Source organism: Thamnophis elegans, chromosome 2 (assembly GCF_009769535.1).
Source record: "Thamnophis elegans isolate rThaEle1 chromosome 2, rThaEle1.pri, whole genome shotgun sequence".
Classification (NCBI taxonomy): domain Eukaryota; kingdom Metazoa; phylum Chordata; class Lepidosauria; order Squamata; family Colubridae; genus Thamnophis; species Thamnophis elegans.
In genome coordinates this window covers 145,817,739-145,839,763 of record NC_045542.1, presented here as the reverse complement: position 1 = coordinate 145,839,763, position 22,025 = coordinate 145,817,739, and the positions used below count along the sequence as shown (strand labels likewise).

The following is a 22,025-nucleotide window of genomic DNA, read 5'->3' as shown; positions in this document are numbered from 1 at the left end:
GCCTTCTCTGTTGCTGCGCCGGCCCTGTGGAACAATCTACCCGTAGAGATCCGGACCCTTACCACGCTCTCGGCCTTCCGTAAAGCCGTCAAGACCTGGCTGTTCCGGCAGGCCTGGGGCTGTTGATTGATATCCAGCCCTGCTTAGATGGAATGGATGATGTGGAATTTTAATATTGTATTTTCTATTTTTAAATTTTAAATGTTTCTTTTGTCTTGTTGTGAGCCGCCCAGAGTCCCAATGGGAGTGGGCGGCATACAAATTTTATTAAACTCGAAACTTTGACCAATGGCTACCTGATAACACAGGTGTATGATAGGTTGAGAACAGGTGAGATATTCTGGCCTGCTTAATACAGCATCCCATGTCACAATGTGGCTTCTCAAGTCCTGACCAAATGCATTACATGAACCCAACCAAACCAGTACAGCGGTTTATAATTTTTTTAAAAAATATATTTTTATTTATTTTGTATTTAAAATAGTTCAGCGCAGCGAAGCTGTTATGGCCATACAAACACAGTATATACACATAATCTCACTCTTTTGTTGTCAATCTACTTAATACATTATCCATTCTTCTATCCAATCACATTATTTACAATTTGTTCCAGTCTTGTCACCTTGTCTTATACCAATAATAAAATTTCATGATCTTCCGACTCCCCTTTATTTTTTAATTCTAGGGTAAGCTTATCTGCTTCTGCACAGGCCAATTTTTTTCTAATTATGTCTTAACTCTGATGGGATTCTTTTTTCTATAGGTTATTCGTGCCACAGTCAATATTTGGATAACTAAATAAAGCACATCTTTCTTATACCACTCTGGTATTATATCTAGGAGGAAAATTTCTGGTTTGAAATGGGTTCCAGCCATAATTGTATCATTCTCCGATATCTTTTTGCCTCATTGCATGTCCATCACATATGGGAAAAGGTGCATGGTGTTTTTTTGCACTTCCAACAATTTGGGGCCAAATTTTTAAACATTTTGGAGAGCCGTGCTGGGGGAAGATGCCATCTGTAGAACATCTTGTACAGATTTTCCTTATAAGCTGTGGCCATTGTTAATTTCCGATTGAGAGTCCAAAGTCTTTCCCATTTAGCCAATTCAACATTGTAACCAAATTATTTTGCCCAGGCAACCACAGTTTATAATTTACTGCAGCTTCCCCAACCCAGATGCTTTTTAGATCTGTGGACTTCAACTCCCATAATTCCTTAGCCACCTTTGCTGAGAATTCTAAGAGGTGATGTCCACATATCTAGGGGTGTCAAAGTTGTGTCATCATGGTGGCATCATGTGATGTATCGTGACTCCCCCCCCTTCGCTAAATCAGGTGTGGGCATGGCCAGTGTGTGATACATCTGGCCCATGGGCTGCGAGTTTGACAGCCCTGATCTAGAGAGTTATAGTTGGGAAAATCTCTCATGATATGGTATGGAAACTCATCCAATTGTGGCTTATAACTGTATCCTGTGTTTTACTACAATGTGTGAACCTAGAATATTAGTGAAGGAAGAAGACAGGATAAAAGGAGGCAGAAGGAGAGTTGAACTGGATGGGAGATTACGATTAGAAGAGGACATGCATGCTGAGATTAAAATGACTTCATTGTATGATACTTTGAAGATGAGCGCAGGAGAAAACAACCTTTATGCATTCTTTCCCCACCAATTATCTTAGAGTCTGGAGTAATTTGACAAAAACATCATATTACCAAAATATTTTAGTCTCCTTACTTCCAGAAACAAAATCCCATTTACCTAGTTATTTCATAAAGAAATAAATTTCTCTCTGGATGATATTAATTACAAAGATTTTGGATATTGACAATTCTTGGACTTTTTAAACTTTTTTGGTGAATGTAGTAAAATGTATTTTCAGAGTATTAAACTATTAATAAGTAGAGAACTATTTGGCTATTTACGATGACTTGACATTTTGCAGGGTCTGCCTCCACATATGCTATTTGCTTATCTCTCTCTCTCTCACACACACACAGACACACACCTACCTATGTCTATACAATAATCTCTGTGTGTTTCAAGTTAGTGATTTTTGCAGGCAAACCTGCCTTCTAAGTCTGTCCTCACTTTATGTTCCTTTGGGTCAACTGTAGTTTGCAGTTCAGTTTGCCATGTAAACCATGAAAATTAGGCTGATTAAGTAAATGTGGTTAAACATGAAAAGCATGTAGTGCAAACACAGCTATTGTACCAGTTACCCCATGAGGTTTCCCAGCTGCACCACTACTTTCTAAGCAAACATTTGACTACTAATTTGTCAGTTTCACTGCCTTTTTACTCTCTGTCTTAATTCACAACACCTGCTAAACTGGATTAGCTTTCTGGCTTGGGATGTGGTCGGTGTGTGAATGCAACCCATTGGATTGGATTACGGTTCAGAGTCTCAGACAAATTAAGTATGTTACAGCAATTTAAGACCTGAAGGAAATGTGGTATATGGACAAGTGGTTCAGCAATTAATTTCTGGTTGAATCGGTGTGCTAAAAACCTAAACCTTAAGTCGATTTGATTAAGTAAATCGTGATTAGGTGAATCACAGGGAAAGTGTGTTTGCGCCAGACGAAAAAAAGGTGGATCCGTTGAGTAGGTTCTTTCTGTCCGCAGCCAACGGGGCTGGGAAAATTCCGGCAGCGGTCTCGGGGAATTTAAGCCGGTTCTCCTGGAGGGTCTGTTAGGAGTGGAAGATTTCTAACACATCGCTCTCTCTGCAAAGCCGAGGCGGCCCCCGGAGGCTTCTACAATTATGAACGGAATTTGCAAGCCCATCGGAAGGGCAGAGGGCAAAGCGTCTTCCGCAACAGGGTTATCCGCAGATCGAGTCCCCACGCCTGAAGGCGCGAAAGAAACCTACTTACGTCTGCCTGCTGCTAGATTTGCGTTGGGTCCCCCGGCAAGGAGTTTGATTTCCTAGGAACCCGGAGAGTCCCGAGTGAGAGTAAGGGGCCGTAAACCCGCACTTGGCCGGGGATGAGGGTCAGCCAGAACCCGCGGGCCGCTTGGAAGGAGGATTACGCGCCAGCTAATCCCTCCCCCGGGAGAGAATGCGGCGGTACCGGCTCGGTCACCCCCGCCGCTCCCCAGAGCAGGTGGAGCCCTGACCCGGACGGGGTGTGCCCGAGGAATACGCTCTCTCCAGGGGGCAGATTCCAGTGGCGGGGAGTGGCCAAGAGCAAACGGCCGGGGCCGACACACGGCTGAGGAGGCGCGGCAGAAAAAGCCGGGAGCGCTAAGAGAGCGAGAGCAGAGCAGCTGGCGCGCAGGAAGGCGAGGAAGGCCCGCCTGCGTCTCCCGACGGGTAAGGCGGCAAGGGAGGTGGGGAGCTCCGGCCCCGCAGCGGCCTCGGGAGCCCGGCAGAAGGTCAAGGGTTGGCCGCGGTGGGACCAAGCGGGCTTTCTCATTAGGGGAGCTGAAAGGAGCTCCATATGGAAGACAGGACCAAATATCGTCGGGGAAACATTCCTGACGTGGGAAAGTTTTATTCGACCCACAATCTAGGGGACCGAGTGCGAATGATGCCCTTAGAGAGGCTTCTGGAGGGAAGGGGGCCCCTGGCTCCTTCTGTGCTTTGCATTTGCTTTACACCATGAATAGGTGCCCTGAGTGATTTGGATACGCCAAATTTCAAACTGCTGCTTAGAATCCCGCCAGTGGAATATCAAGCAAAAGTGTCTCCACAAGGAACGTGTTTCTAGTCCTCATGTGTGCAGGAAAGCTTTGCAAGATAATTTCTGTTACCGAACTGGAAAGTTGGAATGGGCTAATCCAGGCCTTTGAGGGTGAGGAAGTGGTTGCTTTTCATTCAGTACTGATACCGTAAAGTCAAACTCAACACCTACGTGTGTCTTGAACTTGGCCATGCAATTTTCTCAACAGGAGAATAGAAGGGATTTACCTGTATTTGCTTTGTGGGTGGTTTTCAACTTTATAGCCTACATTTTATGGATTCCGGGGAAATTTCTCCTCCAGGGATCCAGCCAAAACTAACCTGACAACCCTAGTCAAGGTCAAGCAGGTGCCGCCATCGACTCGGGGAGAGGTAACATTCCTCAAATTAATGCATTGAAGCTCAGGTTATTTGAAAACCCCCATCCTCTAGCAAATCCCATGCTGGTTATAGAAGGTTTGTGTAGCTTTTCAGTGCTGCAAGATTCCTGCGCACTATTTTATGCTCAGAGGCACTCTTTGTCACCCACACTTTTTCATATGTTCCATACGGCCGTGGTTCTCAATCTATGGTTTGTGGACCCTGATGTCGTCTGCGAAGGCTTGAAGAAATGTTACAATTTAAATCTTGAGTTAAGTCTTGATGGTCCATGGCCATGGCTTGTGGCCACAAAATAATATTTAAAAGAAAGTCTGTGATGAAGAAAAGGTCAATTATACCTAATACTTCACATCCTAACAGCAGCGAGAATGGTGTATGCACAGCAATGAAAAAGTGAAAATCCCCCTTCATAAAAGGAGATAATAAGATATTAACATGCACAGAAATGGATCGACTAACTTTAGAATTAAAAAAACAAAGGAGGGACAGAATATTATGACACATGGAATAGATTTTATCAATGGCTGGAAACACGAGGTGGGAGTTGGAACACAAAAAAATTAGGCTAAATAGACCCGAAATGAGATATTATATATGTATTAGAATGAATACATTGCTCAAAAATAATTGTATAAGACTAGCACTGTGCAAGTAGTATATATGTTATTTGTTTTTCACTTTGGTTTCTATGGAAGTGAAACGCCAGGACGGTTACACTGTGTTTGATATACTTATATGTAAATAATTTATATAAATAAATAAAAAGATTAAGAACCATTGCCATACAGTATTGTATTGGATCTGGAAGCAGGAACTAAAAAAATAAAGTAACTTGCTTGGGAATTTGGACTCTAAGAAATCCCTGCAGTAGGAAGCAGTCACCTTAAGAGTTCTGTCTCTTCGAGTCACCTGTGTCCAGATACTGGGTTGCTTCAGGTGCTAGTTTAAAAAAGAGTTCAAGAGACAAGAGACGAGCTTCTTTTTGGCTTAAATCCTCCACCCTCACCCTTAAGAAATGCCCGCAAGAGCTCCTATGGTAATGCCTTGCTTGTCCTGTTTCCCTTGGTGTGTGTTTGTCCCTGTCAAAAAACCAGTGCAGAAGAAAGATTATTCTTTGGAAGCCTTTCAAGAAAGCTCCAGGTAGCAGCTGTCGGGAGGACCAAACTCAGTGATCTGCAAAGACCAAGTGTACCAAGAACTGTAAATTTCAGGTGGCCAAGTGTGGAGAATTTCTGGTTTAACTTGCATTGCTGTCTTTGCCTCCCCCTCCCCAAGACTTCACTTGACAGATGCTCCAGCTGTCCCAGGGGTTCCCTCTTGACTGAAGTGCAGATGCCTGTGTGCCTCTCTACTCAGACAGCTGACCTTCTCCGTAACCTTTGAAATAAGCTGATGAGCTGTCAAGACGGTCAGTGCTTTTGAATGCCAATGGGTTATTGACCAATACTCTCAACGTGCCCAGGCTTTTTCAGAAGGCTCTGGTTTCTGTTATTGATCAAGCTGCTCAGGGAAGATCTATATTCCCATAGGAAATACTATTCTCTACTGTGGTAGGGCTGGGAAGGACTCTTGTCCGAAACCTGGAAAACTGCTGCCAGTGAGCTCTTAGAAACTGGTAGTTTCACATGTTCCACGTTTGAGAGTTTGCAAAGCTGGTGGATAAAGGGAAATTCCAGTAAAGCAAAGGTGAAGAACCTACAGCTCTCCAGATGTTGCTGCCCTACAGTTATAGCCTGCCTGTCTGCAGTGCCTTGTGTTGCTGGAGGTCTGGCTAAGAACTGGATTTCTGCAACAGCTGAAAGCCCAGAATTGAATTACAGGAAATAATGGATTCAGGTTGTTGGACGCTGTAGTTGGTTCCTTTATTATTTATTAACTACCTCTTTTGTTGAGACTACATATCCCTCTGTCCTAAGGTGATAAGATCTGGACTGCCAAAATCCAGACTGCTGCTAGGTGATGGCAGAGATGATTCCATCTAGGGGTCACCTGGTTTTTTGCAGCCCAGATTGGATGCCCTCCCTCGTTCTTCTAGTTAGGTCGGAAAAATAGACTGATATTCACTGCAAATTTATTTATTAAACTCATACATGGTGATTCCACGTGGCTTCTGAGGAGCCAGACTGTTGGGGGTAATAGGCTGACTCTGTAAAACCGCTTAGAGAGGGCTGTAAAAGCGCTATGAAGCGGTATATAAGTCTAAGTGCTATTGCCATTGCTACTTATAACATCAAAAATGGTCAATGTAAAATCCTCACAGCCTGATAGTCAAACCAGCTGCTGCCTGGCTCTGCCCAGAATGCCTTGCACAGTTCTATCAGCCTGCTGCCTACTGAAGAAATGTTTACAGAGGACCAAAGGGTTATTATGAAGTCAACTGTTGGCCTTGACTCCAACATTTGCATATCCCAAAATGAGGAGCAGCTCTATTTCTCCGTCCACGTTATTGCTTCTCTTCTGACAGATCTGCTGAGCTTTTTTAATGGGAAATGCCACATCCTGAACCTGGAACGTTTGGCACATAAGGTGTATGCTGTACTAACTGAGCAACAGTATTTCCTCCCCCTCCTCCTCCTCCTCCTCCCGGGAGGTGGGAGCAAATTTGGCTAGCAGAAAGTTGAAGATCTGATTCCCACTTTGGATCCAAAGGGGCACCTTAGGTCATCCTTCATCCTAGCTCATTGGTTGGGTGAGGCGTTTGTTGATAATAATTAGAAGAAGAAGAAATTATATTGTGATTGGTTTGATTATTGTTTGTGGATAATAATTGCAGGAAGAAAATAGTTGTAGGCTATTATTGAGCCAAAATGTGTATCTTGGAGGCCATTTAGTCCAATCCCCACAGCTCAGTATAGGATCTATAATGCAAAATGCAGTTTTTAAGTTTCTTCCTTTCCTGGGAAAGGAAACATAGCAGCTCTTAAGCCTGTTAGATTACTCTCTAATTGCTGTAATTACCAGGGTAATTCTCCTAATGTCTACTCAGATGCCTCTTCAGTATTATTTCTACCAATGTCAGATAGTGAAACGCCTCCAGATCCCCCCCCCCCCCAGTTGTCATTCAACAGGAGGGAAAAGAATGGTTTTATAAATTGTTTTTGGGTTGGGCTCTTGTTCCTTTTCTGCGCTGCCAAAAAGGTCATTGCCCATTATTGAATTCTGTGGCCACAAGGATGTATTTGAATGCATTATGCATGGTACAGCTCTATAATATTCACATAACCAAATTATTGATTCATAAAAATTCTCAGAACTCGGCTGTGCAAATATACTGTATGAAACCTTTTGTATGTGAGATTTTATCTCTCGTGGTGGGCAATAAAAGGAACAAGAGCCTTCCGAGGAATTGGGGTGCCCTTTTTATTTTACCACAGTGGGGCCCAAGGCTGTGTCTAACTTTGCCAATACAGGTAGTTTTGGACTTACAACAGTTCATTTAGTGACCATTCAAAGGTACAACAGCACTGAAAAAAGTGACTTATGACCATGTTTCACATTTAACAATCTTTGTAGCGTCTCCATGTTCAAAATTGTGATCAAAATTCAGGTGCTTGGCAACTGGTTCATACTTATGACCAATGTTGTGTCCCAAGGTCATGTGATCACTTTTTGCGATCTTCTGAAAAGCAAAGTCAATGGGGCAGCAGCCAGATTCACTTAACAACTGTGCCACTAACTTAACAACCTCAGTGATTCATTTAACAACTATGGCAAGAAAGGTCATAAAATGGGGCAAGACTCAATGAACAAATGTCTCACTTAACAACCAAAATTTCGGGCTCAATTGTGGTCATACGTTAAGGGCTACCTGTATCTGTCATGCAGCCTTTCATGTTTTAGTTCAGTCCTGAGGAAAGATTTCAGGAGGAAATGTCTCCCTTTGGCCTTTTTACTGTGAAGAAGTAGGCTGGGCTGATTGTTGACTTTCCACCAAGTTCTTGTTGACTCTTAGCAACCACATAGCTAGACCTTTGTGAGGGGAAAAAAGGAACCCTGATCTTGAGAAATACAGAAAAAGCATCCACTTCACCCTACAGATCGAATAAGCGAACTGGCAGTAGTGCCTTCCGAAACCCATCCCTGACACCCACCCCAGTTCCACAAAGGGGGAAACTAACCAACGTGATACATCATGTGACAGCAATGTGACACCATGAGTTTGACACCCGTGAATTAGACCAATAATGGCTTTGTGCTCCTGTGTTATACTAAGGTGGGACCAGGCATTTTTGCTTGTGCAAGATACTGATACCATTGAATGTCTCCATACTTAGTCTCCATTCATGCCACCTTATACCAGAATCATCCCTCTGCAAGCTGTAAAATTAGCCTTCCCGAATGAAATCTAAACTGAGAGGACACAGTCCAACAACTGTATTTTCCATGTATTCTTATCGCCTAGTTGTCATTCCTCTTTTGTTTCTACATCTTTGCAGATGGTTGACCATTGATTAGAATCACCTGCAAACATTATGTTTTTTACAGCCCGCATGTTCTCCAGGTTGTTGTGGGACTGAATCCATGAGTGGGCAAGCCTTTATATTTTGTCTGTCTCTCTCTCTCTCACATCCCTGAACGTTGTCAGGCTGTGCAACCCATAACCTCCCCCTTTATATTTAGTACCAGTGAAGACTATTTTGCACTTCTGCGGAAACTTTCTCATGGAGGATTTCCCCCCCCCCCCTTTCTCATCCAATGCAGATAATGATCTCTCTACATTGTCTTTTGGCCTTGCAGCCTCTCTCCAAAAGTAATCCAGAAGGTACAAGCAAGTTATGCTTTTCTCTTAAGATGCTGATGTGTGACTTGAGAACCTGACTGCTGTAAATATCAAGTCATGCAATTTTATTGAAATGTCCCTTATTTCTCAGTTACGCCACATTTGTCACACAGATGAGTAGTTAGTTGCTCAGTGAAAGATAATTCATGGAGCAGCTTTTCTAACCATCAGTATTTGGGTTCTACTTATTTTTTCCCCACAGGAGATGCTGCAAAGTATAATTTCTTAATTTAGATCATCTTCTAAATCCTTCAGATCAGGAGTGTCAAACTTAAGGGCAGTGAGCTGGATCCACCCTGCAGGATGCTTAGAGCTGGCCTGAGGGGAGACAGCGAAGGACCAACCCGTGGTGCCTTTGCCAGTAAAAATGGAGCTCGGAGGGGCTGCGTACAGCCCTCCCAGGCTCTGTTTTCAACCGCAATGGCCTCCTGCAGCCCTCTTCCAGTGAAAAAATGGAGCTCATGTGGCTGCAGGAGGCCAGCGTGGCCGAAAACGAGTGACATCAAGCTGACATGAGTGACAACGAGGTGGCCATGCCCACCCTGGCCCCCTGAGGTCAGAGGCAATCTTGATGCAGCCCTCAATGAAATTGAGTTTGACACTCCTGCTTTAGATCTTATTTAATGGATGAGGCTACAAAAGCAATGAAAGGTTTAGGGCTAGGGGGAAAAAAAGACTAGGATAACATTAGAAGAACTGCTAAGGATGTAGATCAGTATTTCTCAATAACAGCAACTTTAAGGTGTATGGACTTCAATTCCCAGAATTCCCTAGCCAGCAGCTTCTACCGTGAGTAGAAGTGGAATGAGAAAAGCTGATATAGCTGGCATTTAAGATCAGGGTGAGCAAAGTATCTTTGGACTATGATAACAGACCCAATTCGGTGTAGTAATTAAGGGCACTGGGCTAGAAACAAAGAATTCATGAGTTCTAGTCTAATCTTGGACATGAAGCCAGCTGGTGATTTGGGGTATCTCTAAGTCCTAAATGAGAGCAATGGCAAACAACTTTCAAAAATATTGCCAAGAACAGTGTATGAACTTGTTCAGATGGTCATTAGGAATCCAGAATGACTTGAAGCACACACATGAATAAAGATGGAAAAAAGAAGATCTGTAGTATAATAGTTCAGATGCTGAGGATGAGGGCGAAGATGAGATGTTGGCAACTCTTTAAGTCCTATAAACCTTTGCTGCAATTAATAAGTCAGCAGAAGGCTTTTGATCTATTTCACCTGTCATTTTGTAGACTGAGCCACCTGTAGCCCTTGGTGAATAAGTCTGGGCGTTAACCAAGCATTACGAATTCAAAGCCTTCGTGGCAACAGGCATCTATCACAAAAGCTGCATGTACAAAAGAAAAAAAAAACATGTCTTCCACTGAACGGGGCTGTGCTGTTTGAAAGCGGCTGTGATTTGCAATTCTTCCCCTGCTTTAGTATCTTATCTTGGTATTGCAGGCAAACTGGAGCACCTCCCTTTGAATCTACTTGACAAAAGGTGTCTGCTCCTGGTACATTGTGGTTTGGGAGCACGTTATCATCAATGCTGACCTTTTGTCCTCTTTTTCTTTGTCCTTCTCAGAAACCAACTCATTTCCCGACCAATTCTTCTGAAATTTGCTGAATGGAAGCGTGGATTGTTGAAGCATGACACCGGAGTCTTTCAGCTTTTGGGCTTTCAGTGTTTGGGCCCATTGCAACCGCCAGTGACGCCATGGCTCACCACAATGTCGGTTTCCTACCTGAACCCTCAGCCCCACCCTCGGATTCCAAGGAGGAAGCTGTGAATGGCAAGGAAGAATCGGCCAATGCTGAGCCCAGCCCCTTGGACTGCGTTATCTGCTTCACCCCTTATGACCAGCTCTTTAAACTGCCGAAGGAACTGAGCTGCAGTCACGTCTTCTGCCTGGAGTGCCTGGCCCGCATCAATGTCTCCTCAGAGGATGTCAACGCCATCACCTGCCCCGTCTGCCGGGCACCCACTGTCTTGCCTCCCCGCAAGGGCCTGCCGGGGCTTCCCACCCGCCGTGACTTGCTGGAGCAGCTCACCGCCATGCCGGTGCCCCCTGGCTCAGTGCGTTTCGATCGTCGGCGGGGTTTGCTCTACTTGCCGTCGGGGAATAAAAGCGGGGCTCAAGTCGGATCGAAGGCGGGACCTGCACTCAACACTGTCAGTTTGAGTGTTGATGTCGGGAGGCCTACACCCCCGGGAACAGCCCGAAGACTGGCCGTCTCGGGTTGGCCATTCTACGCTGCTCTGTCGGTCGCGTTGCTTGTCACTATCGCCTTGATAGTCTGTGGCATCTACATCTTCATGATGCCTTCTATGTACATTTCAGTGGGAGGATTTCCCAAAGGGAATCACAGTTTAGGCCTTAGGGGAAACAACTCTAATCCAATAAATCCTCCTCCAACCTAACACCAAGAGATGGGCTGCCCGCCTTTCTGCATCCACCTGTTATGATTGTGCTGCTGGTAGTTTCAGATTCTCCAGAAACCACCGGGGCTCCTCCAATTGCCTGCGTAGGATGAATGGGAAGATAAAGGCTTAACTCTCATCTGCTAATCCCTTTCATCTCTCGAGTCTGTGGCACCACCAGCACTTTATTGGCGAATCACTCCTTGGGACTTCTAATGGCACTTTCTCTCACAGCCACCCACCAGCAAATCATGAGGTGAATTGGAGAGGTCGAGGTTGCCCCCTTTGCTGTTTTATTGCCCACAGGAACAGGCTGGTGGAAAAACAGAGCTTGTTATAATTTCTTGGTAGAAGAAGGGAGGCACATTAACCCAACTTAATTGGTACTTTGGCAGAGACACACCATCCTGTTAAAATATTGCCAACCTCCCTTATCCTGGTGCCCTCCAGACATGCTAGTTCATTATCTCCAACCCCTCCAGGACGTTGTAGTCAGATGTCAGACGGTGCCAGGCTGGAGAATATGTCATTCCAGATGAGGGGAACAACATTTCAGGTGCCCAAAGCCACCTCCAGCTTCAAACTTTTTCCCCAATCAGAAATTTAACACAGAGGCAGAATATGTTGGGGTAAAACTCTTAGAAAACAAGCTTAGGAAGAAGCAGATGAGGAGGATGTTTCCATTGGCCTTTTCTCCTGAAGAGCTGGTGGAATCCCCTCTGTGGTTCTTCTTCACAAATGGATTGGGCACATCACTTCTAGGGATTGAGGTTTCTTTGGCAAAGGGTATTCTTCCTTGGGAGCTGAACTTTCACTGTTCTTGGTGTTTTCTTTTTTGCTTTCTGTCCTCTCCTCCTGGGCCCAGGCTCCACTACTCACAGGAGCAGCGTGGCAGAAAAATCCACTTGGTGTGGGGCTCGGTCAAGGGCACTTTGCCAAAGATACCGAGATGAGACAAGCGTGAATATAGATGTCAAGTCTTGTGGAGTACAAGAGCCTAAATGAAGGATTGTGGGAGTGTCACTTCCAGCTTATTGCTTGTTTTGCTCCTTCATTTTTCTCTCATCTTCTGTGGCCTGAACAGCAGCATGGAAAGCAGGAATCCAAAATGCCAAGGTTTTCCTAAGATCAAACATGGAGTGAAGCGTAGAGGGCTTTACCTGCTCTGAGATACTTGCTGTGTGTTCATAAAGGCCTGAGACTGGGATTTAGGAAGGAGGGAGAGAGATGGGGTGGAACAGACCTACACAAAGGCAGCCTGTGGTAGAGGCTTGGAGATTTTATCTCCAGCTCAGAGTCGTATTTTTTTAGTGGATTGTGGTTATTAATTGGCTGGGGGAAGAAAACCATCTGGCTTTGTGTCTGTGGTTTAATAGCAGCAGAAAATGCACAGATCAGCAGATAAAGTGAGAAGCAGTTACGGGCAATTAATGTAGGTCAAATTACTCTGAAACACAACAGGACGGATTGGTTAGGCAAGGAAGAATGCCAGTAAAATTCTGCACTCTTCAGGTTTTGTGCCTTAGAAATTACTCTGTGTTTTTGTTTTGATTGTTGCTGGCCACTTCTGTAGCAGGGTCACCTCATTCTTGGATATGCCCCAAAGCTGTTTCACCACCCTCTACAGGACATCTGTATTATTTAAAAAAATACTTAATTGTAAAAATACTGGCCAGCTACTTAGAATTTGATACTTGTGATAAGGAAATTTAGAACTGAAGTCCAAAAGCCTCGAACTCTATGCCCATTGCTCCAAGAAGTTTAATCTTCTTAAATGTTTTGTCTGCAATCACAAATAACCATTAAAAGACTTTCACAGATTTCTGAAGTATGTCTTGGGAACTTATTCTGGGTTCATAACATGTTATTTTTTCCCCTCTTTATGGTTGGCTATGAGCTGAGCAAACTGGTCTCCAATCAATCAATACCTGTGCCTAACATCTGAAGTTCAACTAAATTATTGGCATTTGTATTTTGATGAATTGATCATTGCTACTGGGGATCTAAATGAATTGTCTTCCTTGGGTAGCTTTTATTTTTCCTTTGACCTCTCCCTTTCCCTCAAGCAAATTATTCTTTTCAGTAATCTAAACATAACTTCTAAGCTCACGAATAGATGAAAGATATACATAACATAGCAGTGTTTCGTAACCTTAAAGGCTTTAAAATCTGTGTTCTGATTTCAAAACTCTGGGAATTGGAATCCACACACCTTAAAGCAATCAAGGTTGAGAAACATTGCAGTAGAGAACATCAGAATCAGCACGCTAGGCTCTGCTTGTGGAGGCTATTTAGCTATTTGTGTGTGTGTCTACTTGACTGTATTTATTAAAATGTTGATTCATATGGGCAAATGCAAGACAACAACGCCTGGGAGGATGGAATCCAGAATGTTGTTATGGAGGAAAACCCAATTACTCTGTACCTCGAAATCCTGTATATAAATGTATATTGAGAGCCAGTTTGGCCTAGTGATTAAAGTGCCAGCCTAGAAATCAAGTTATGAGTTCTAGTCCTCCCTTAAGCCTGAAAACCTAAGGTGGGTGATTTTGGGCCAGTCACTCTCCCTCAGCCTAACCCACAAGGTGGTTGTTGCGGGAAAATAAGGGAAGGAATATTGTTGCCTTGAGTTATGTAACAGTAATGAAGGGATAAAAATATAATTTAAAAATACCTCAACCACTACAAACAGGAACTTCTAAGACTCCTTTTTTTAATGGGGAAGAAACTGCTCATTTTGGATAAGCAGGAAGTTGAGGTAATATTAGCTCCTGGCAGTTTCTAATCAATCTTTCTGGTTGCCCCCTATCTAAGGAGTTAAAATAATTGTCCAACTTCAGTTAAATCTTACCTTTAATCTCCAGAGAGTGATGTCTGCAGTATATAAAAATGGACTAATTTCTAACTATACTGAAGAACAGTCCTGGGACACAGTTTTGGCAGCCACAGAGCAAGAGTGCTGGCCAGGGCTGCTCACATGACCTCCATCAATCTCTACTACATTGCCATTTTCCATAGCTGTTTTAACTCCAGGAGCTGGCCATTATTAGATAAACGATCTTCTTTCTCCTTAGGGCTACTGGGCTCATTCATCTGTTCATTCATCGGCAGAGATTAAGGCTATATTTTAAAAGAGGCTTTCCAGAGTAGTCTAGCCACACACCTTTGCTTCTTTGGCTCTGTGACAGCAAGAAAGCTTTTCAACACCACCCACCCACACCCACACCCTCCGAGTTAGGTATTAGTGGGAGGCTTAGCTTTTCCTTTAAAGTAGTGAGAACAATTTGGAAACAGTCCAAGTGTACCTACTTTCTCAAAACACATCGTTTTTACAGGTCTGCGGAAGCAGCCAATTATGGTTGGCATTAACTGGCTATGTTTCTTAATCAACTTTAAAAGCCCACCAGAAGGGGTTTTTCCTCTCTTTCTAGGCTCTACGTTCTCATGAACTTACTTATAAGAGAACCCCAGTGAAACTTACTTCAGGGCCTAACGGCTTGCCCTTCCCTCATTCCCAAGAAGTACAGTTAACAGTCAAAGTTGGTACACTAAGCCAAACCTTTTAAATGGTGCTACATTGCTAAATAGAGATGCTCTGGAGTAACAGGCATTGATTTCCTATACATGCGGTCAAGTGTGTCTTACACCACAAGAGAGCCCAAAATTTCCATTGCTAAGCCAAGAAAGTTAAGTGAATTTTGAATTTTGCCTCATTTGCCGCAGCTCAGTAAATCACGGTTGTTAAGTGAATTTGGCTTCCCCAATGACTTCGCTTCTCAGAAAGTCACAAAAGGGGATGTCCCTGGGACATTGCAGCAGTTAAAAGTGTGAAAAATGGTCAAAAGTCACTTTTCCAGGGCTGTCGTAATGTCAAACGGTCACTGAAGTCGAGGAGTACCTGTGTAAGAATGAACAGGTTGTACCTACAAGTTGCGGGAGAAACATAGATGGCACCAAAATTGCTTTCATGAAAGAGAATTTCCTTTGCTCCACCCCATTGTGCAGGGCTCAAGTTGTCACTGGGTGTAGAACAGCACCACAACGTTCATACCGTCCACAGATGACACACAGAAACATATTTCATATGGTATAATTTTACTAAAGAACATCTGTATACTGGTGGAAAAATCTGGCAGGCATCTGGGCTTCCCTCACCATCCTAGGCAGCACCCATCACTTTCCTATATCTGCTGGGACAATAACGTGCTCCAAATGGGAAAAGCATGGGGAGGACCTGGCACACGAGTGTGCATTCTGCATGCAGAGGCGCATACATTCGTCAGACTGTTGGGCCCAGTTCCCTAATGTTCATCAGCAACCTAGCCAATCCTTGACTTCACTGTAGCTCCAACATCCTACATTCCTTGTTTAGATGAACCAAGATGAAGGCAATAATGGCAATTAAATATGGCCTACAAATTCTCCATGGCCCAGGGTCAAAGCGAGGTCACACTTCCAAACATGAGATGTTGCTGAGTGGGAACTGCAATAGTTGTAGAAACGACTCCAAACTCACCTCCTCGCATTAGGCAGTGCCCATCCCCTCATATCCAAGGAACGGTGCTTGCTTTCTTAAGAGCTCTGCTACAAGGCGTAGCGCGTGGTTAATTAATTACCATCTGGACAAGGAAGTTACTTGATATGTTCCCTCTCGTGTCTCTAGCAAAAGCCTGTATCTCTGAACAAGGGCTCCACCTTCACCTTTAAAATTTTCCCCTTTGACTTTAAACCTTCACCTGCATCATTGCATCATGCTTCACCTTTACATAGATGTGGCCCCCTTTACATAGCTGGTACTCCACTCTGATTGTACAGGAAGGACAGCAGAGGTTAAAATGAGACCTGGTTATGATGTGCAATACAGCTACCGTCAGAGCCAGCCAGGTTGCGCATTTATGCAGCTGCTTGTATTGGCAGCCAGAATCAGATCGGGAAACTAAGTTAAGTGCTTTTGATCACGTACATAATCAATGCATTCCAGTCCAACAATATGGAACTCTTTTTTTTTGGGGGGGGGGTACATGAAAGAGATTTTTTTTCATGCCAAAATGTTTAGGAGACTCAATGGTCTGCTGCAGGAAGAATATGCCACCGACTGGCTTGCAATAAAGACCCTTTTGCAAATGATCAGGTTGCAGCGAAAACAGGGAAAAAATGTCCTTGTTGTAAAGAAGACCCTTGTGAATTATGGTATGATTATCAATAACGCAATACAACTGCCACATCAAAACTCAACTGTATACAAAATTGGTGTTCCCGAATGCTGTATTTACTGGTATCTGTATCTACTGGTACCTGTATCTAGGTAAGTTTACAGAGGAGCAAAAACTCCACCAGTTTTCAATGCTCCTTTCAGTCTGAATTTCTTCTCGCTCATATTCCTGCAAGTACCCACGGCATGCAGACGGAGAGTTTGGGTTTATAGCAACCATGTTTCCAGTCGCTCCCTTCCCGAGTAGTGACACTTAAAGAGTAGTGAGATGTGGAGGGTGGGGGCGGGAAGTGTAGATGTGGTTATCCTTGAGATTCCCTACTTCTAAAATAAATCTCCAGATTTTCCACTTGGATTCCAGGCTCCAGGGGAAGCAGATGGACAGACACGAAGATATTTTACAAAGACTAGGGATTATGATTCCTTTTCCTTTCGTTCTTTTAGGGGAAAAAAGAAGCCACTTCCCAGCCAGCTGTACAGAGTCCCCACCCACCAGATGCCCATTCGCCTCCCCACCCCACCCCCGCTACCCAAGCAAAGCCCTACTCTCCCTTTCTCCAGATGTCTGTAAGGTCCTTCACTTGTAGAGCAGGTGGACACGGCTCCCATCACAGTTGTTGCGTCCCAGCTTGTCAGCCTGCTCAGCCACCAAGCAACGGACGAGAGGCAGGCTGGGCTGGTAAAGGTTGGGGCCGGTGGCTGCTGAAGCTGAAGCTGAGTTGTTGAAATGGTTGTCAGCTGCACAGTTGGAGGAGCGTCGCCGGGAACGCAGTTGCTGCCGCTCTTTCAGCTGCTGCTGGAGCTCCGAGACACGCTCTTCTTTCTGTCGGGGAGGAAGAAGGGAGGGAAGGTCTATGAAGCATCCTGGTGGAAGGGATGGATGTTGGCACAGGAGGACTGATCATGTGCCATCAAGTTAGTGTTGACTCTCAATGGCCACATAATAGATTTTTCTCCAGGATCTGTTCTCAACTTATATTCCATTAGATACAAGGAGGAGGCAGCTGCAATCCTCCCCACACAAAAAGACCACCCCAAAACCAAACTTGCTTCCAAGGAGGCTGCCCAACAATCAAAAGGAAGCTCAGTTTGCCTACTCTTTTATGCTCAGTTCTGTAGACTTCTATTAGCAATAGCACTTAGACCTATATACCACTTCATAGTGCTTTTGCAGCCCTCTCTAAGCGGTTTACAGAGTCAGCCTATTGCCCCCAACAATCTGGGTCCTCATTTTACCCACCTCGGGAGGATGGAAAGCTGAGTTAACCTTGAGCCTGGTGAGATTTGAACTGCCAAATTGCAGGCAGCCAGTAGTCAGCAGAAGTAGCCTGCAGTACTGCACTCTAACCACTGCACCACCGTGGCTCTAAAATAGTATATTCTAAGAAGAGTGTGGAAGGTGCTCCTGAATAGTAAGCAGTGTTGTGTGCCACATTCTTAGTCTTTATAGGTGGCCAATTTGTACCTCCAGGGTTGCATTATCCAATGATCACTGGAAACATTCACAATGGAGATTCCCACAATTTTGAGGAAAGAAACTGTCCCCCCCCCTAAAGTCAGGTAGAAAGAAATCACATGCCCCCTCTCATCATGGCTTTGCTCTCTGCCCCAAGAGGATCCAAGAAAGCCCCTACTGTGCATTATAAGCTTGGGCAGAAAATATAATGGCAATGCAAGGAAGGGCCAAACATCCCTTCCTGACTTCCCCCTGCCAAGTCACACATGGTCCCCACCTCGGCAATGATCTTCTCCAGTTCGCGGTTCTCCTTCTCCAGCATCCGCGATTTCTCCTCCTCATTGTTGTTGGTGGAGGAGCCAGTTTTCATGGTGTCCTGCTGCTCGGACTGCCATTCTCCCCGGGTGATGAGGCGCCGCATCTGAAGCAAGAACCACACTTCTGCAATTCATGGCTAGGGAAGGGCTGCACAAGACAGCCAGAACAAGAAGACCAGATGCGCTTCTCTACTTTTTCAGCTCCCTTCCTGAGAAGGCCATTGTCTGGGATGGGCTAGAGCAGATCTGGGCATTTTACAGCCCCCTGAGTCATATCTGGCTCTTCGGCTGTCTCTGTCCAGCCCATGTGAAGTCAATTGAAAATTAGAAATCCAATGTAAGTAAGTGTACGCCATGCATGCAATACAACTGCATTGCTTTTATTTTGAAGGGGATTATTTTTTTCCCCAATTTACATATGTGCATGCATGCATACCTATGCCCTTTCACAGCTCTTTTGGTTTGGCCCTCCACAATAGTCCCCAGTCTCAGGCGGCCCTTTTGGGAAAATTAATTGTCCAGTCCTGAGCTAGAGAATGACTTAAACGGTGTCAGAGGAGAAGTACTTACCTTGGGCACAAACAGCACAACCAGTGTGATGTAAGAGGAGAAGACAATGGCAAGGGAGGCGAAGGCGAAGGCAGCATCCTGTTGACTGCTGAGGATCATGGTTACGGGGGCCGTGATAAGACACAGCACCTACAAGAGGGAGAGGCTCCAGGCTGTTAGCTTACACCGGAAAGCACACCCAGGAAGTCCTACAGCAGGATTTTACAACCTTGACAAACAGAAGGCGTGTGGACTTCAACTCTCAGAATTCTCTAGCCATTGTAGGAAACTTGCTTCTAGCCTTTAAGGCTCGCCCGGCCCCTATGGCCAAGGAGAGATAATATCCTTGACATCATCCAACAGGACAGCTTGGCTTCCTGAAAGCAGATGGTTATCACTGCAACTCTAAACACTGGGAAGCAAAGCTTCCTGACTGATGTTCAGACACTCCTCCCCAAAAGTGCCAACCCCACAGGGGAGGCCACACACTAGGGAATCAACTCTACAGAAAGGTTAAAACTACTTCGATTGAGATTGGGTATAATAACAGAATTGTCCAAGTCTGGGTGTATCTCCTACTCTTTCTAAATGTACTATAAATTTAAAATTCTAAATTCTAAATATAAATTTGGTGAATATACTAAATAAAGTATATTTACCCTTATAGTATGACTGTATTGTCGTTATTATCCTCCTTATATTTTTTACTGCTTTCTCTTATTGGTATCATTATTATGATAATTATTCCGTTGTTTTGCATGGAGAACGTATACACTGGAGACAAATTCCTTGTGTGTCTAATCACACTTTGTCAAATAAAGAATTCAATCCCATCCCATTCTTATTCTATTCTTATTCCATTCTCCACTCCACTCTGCTCCATTCTATTCTTAAAGTATTCTTATAGTTCAGTGAATCTGCCACTTCCAAACATTATCTAGACATCCTGGACTTTAAAAAAAATATTCTACTGCTTGTTACCTTGGCAACAGAGCTTGCATATATGTGAAGATCATCTTCCTTGCTCCTTACAAAAAGAGATCTTATACGCAACCCCCAGTGTGAGGCAAAGTAGCCCAAAACAAGACAACTCTGTGGCAAATTAGAAGTGGCCAATCTGCATTCTGAACCCTACTGGCCCAAACCTTCTTCCTTCTTCCTTCTCTTTAGACTGAAGAGGAACGGAACACTCTTCAAAGTACTTGTACTCTCAAGCTTCACTGCTGCACTCCGGTGCTCAATTGGCAGAGATGATTGTCAATCATTGGAAACAAACCACTTACAGCCACATTATAGATTGCCATGCCCACAGCTCGGTGGTCATTGATCTTCTCTGTGGAGACTCCTTTTGTCTCATAGGCCAGGAAGATGCCTAAAAGCAGGAGCAGACCCTTGAAGCCGTAGAAGATACCTGTGGGGAGGGAGAAGTGTGAAGAGGGCGGAAGGGGAAGAGGTCCCAACAGGAGGGTGGGTGTAGGGGGGAACAACCCTTGAAAGGCTGGCGGTAGATTCTGCCCTCCCCACCCACCCACCCACTCTTATTCACTCTCTCACTCTTTAGGTAGTAGGTAGCTGGCTTCTTTTATGAAACATTCAAGGAGGTTTACAAGAAAAAAGCAGCACAATAATAATAAAGCAAGAATCAAAAAGAAAATTGAAATTGAAAGAAAATTCCAGGTGTCAGACCTGGAAGCCATCTTTTACATTTGGGCCTTCAGGCCTGCCACAGTTTCTACTGTGGGAAAATAGGAGGGGGGATTATATGGAGTATGGGTGATATATAGTCAAAATAATATTCCTTTCTCAGAGAGTCAAGGACACCTTGCCCTGCAGCTGCCATGAGGTGACTACATCTCCAGTTTTGGATGGTGCCTCATTGGGCCATGTGATGGACATGTGGGTGCAGGGAAAGGGGCTTGGACTTTCTTTTGGGTGGGAAAAACCTGGAAACTTTCAGATTCGGGTTTTCCTAGATGTGCCAATATGACATCTCTAATACAATGGAGCTTTGAGGGAACCCATGCCTCAGAGTCTTCTTTTGTTGAGGTGTTATTTGGAACCCTGACACACAGATTTTAACAGGATTTTAACTCCCCCCTCTCCTCCAATGATTAAATCTCCCCAAACTTCCAGGTAGCCTAATTGTTGGTCCTTGTATTCAAAGTACCAGATGGAGGAAGGGTTGTCTAATCAGCTTCCAAACAGTGTAAAAAAAAAACCCCCAGCAACGATCATTGAGTACAAACCAAATGTAACAAAGAGAGAGAGAGAGCACCAAATGGTATGCAATTCATGCCCAGTATTCTTGGCAGAGCCACTTGGCTGACTACACGGCATAGGGTTTCCAGCCTAGGCATGGGGTTGGACTAGAAGATCTCCAAGGTCCCTTCCAACTCTGCTATCGTATCGTATCGTATTGTATTGTATTCTCTCCTCACCTACATTGTTTTTCAGCCCTCCAGCACTTCCTCCCCAATTTCCTAAGACAATCTATTTTACTAGGAATGGTAAAATACACGTGTGCAGATGAAACACCTGGGGGGGGGGCGAGATTGGGCAGTAGACAAGGACCCAAAAATATTCAGGACACCAAGCTTCAATCCAGAATGCAAGAAAGTGACTGAGTTGTCCAGTTCTGAACTAAGGCAGGACTGGGCAGTGTTGCAGGGCTAGCCCAGGAGAGAAAAGGACACCAAAACCTGGAGATGAGCAGAAGTGGACTTTGGGACAAACACCCTTCTTTTCCTGGAGAGGCTCACCCAGCCAAGTGTTCATCTTTTCAGAACTGCAGTGCTCCAGCTTGGGTAGGATCAGCACGTCAATGTCACTTTTAGGCTCCTCTTTGGTAAATTCCTTTGGGGGGGGGGAGAAAGGATGAAAACATTGGAAGCAGAAGAGCCGAAGCAGATAATAAACTGAATAAGCCAAGGTATGCTGTTAAATGTATATATATATGTGTATGTATGTATGTATGTATGTATGTATGTGTATGTGTATGTGTGTGTGTATATATATATATATATATATATATATATATATATATATGTATATGTATATGTATATGTATATGTATATGTATATGTGTGTATATATATATATATATATATATATATATATATATATATATATATATATATATATACACACATACATACACACACACACACACACAGAGATACATACATACATACATACATACATACATACATACATACAT

The 22,025-nt window shown here is 44.1% G+C and overlaps 2 protein-coding genes across 2 annotated transcripts in view; one reads left to right on the top strand and one right to left on the bottom strand.

The window, feature by feature from the left end:
* Positions 1 to 3,188: 3,188 nt before the first annotated feature.
* RNF225 (ring finger protein 225) lies at positions 3,189 to 13,710 on the top strand. Its single transcript, XM_032208531.1, has 2 exons — positions 3,189 to 3,324; positions 10,438 to 13,710. The coding sequence occupies exon 2, from the start codon at positions 10,570 to 10,572 to the stop codon at positions 11,272 to 11,274; it is 705 nt and encodes a 234-aa protein (XP_032064422.1). The 5' UTR covers positions 3,189 to 3,324; positions 10,438 to 10,569; the 3' UTR covers positions 11,275 to 13,710.
* Positions 13,711 to 16,985: 3,275 nt separating this feature from the next.
* GABBR1 (gamma-aminobutyric acid type B receptor subunit 1) overlaps positions 16,986 to 22,025 on the bottom strand; it is a 208,009-nt gene continuing 202,969 nt past the window's right edge. Inside the window, exons 20-24 of the mRNA XM_032208492.1 lie at positions 21,568 to 21,661; positions 20,092 to 20,219; positions 18,830 to 18,958; positions 18,220 to 18,363; positions 16,986 to 17,309 (exon numbers count right to left, since the gene is read on the bottom strand). Of these exons, the coding sequence (XP_032064383.1) occupies positions 17,064 to 17,309; positions 18,220 to 18,363; positions 18,830 to 18,958; positions 20,092 to 20,219; positions 21,568 to 21,661 (741 nt within the window). The 3' untranslated portion in view covers positions 16,986 to 17,063. The remainder of the gene's footprint in view (positions 17,310 to 18,219; positions 18,364 to 18,829; positions 18,959 to 20,091; positions 20,220 to 21,567; positions 21,662 to 22,025) is intronic.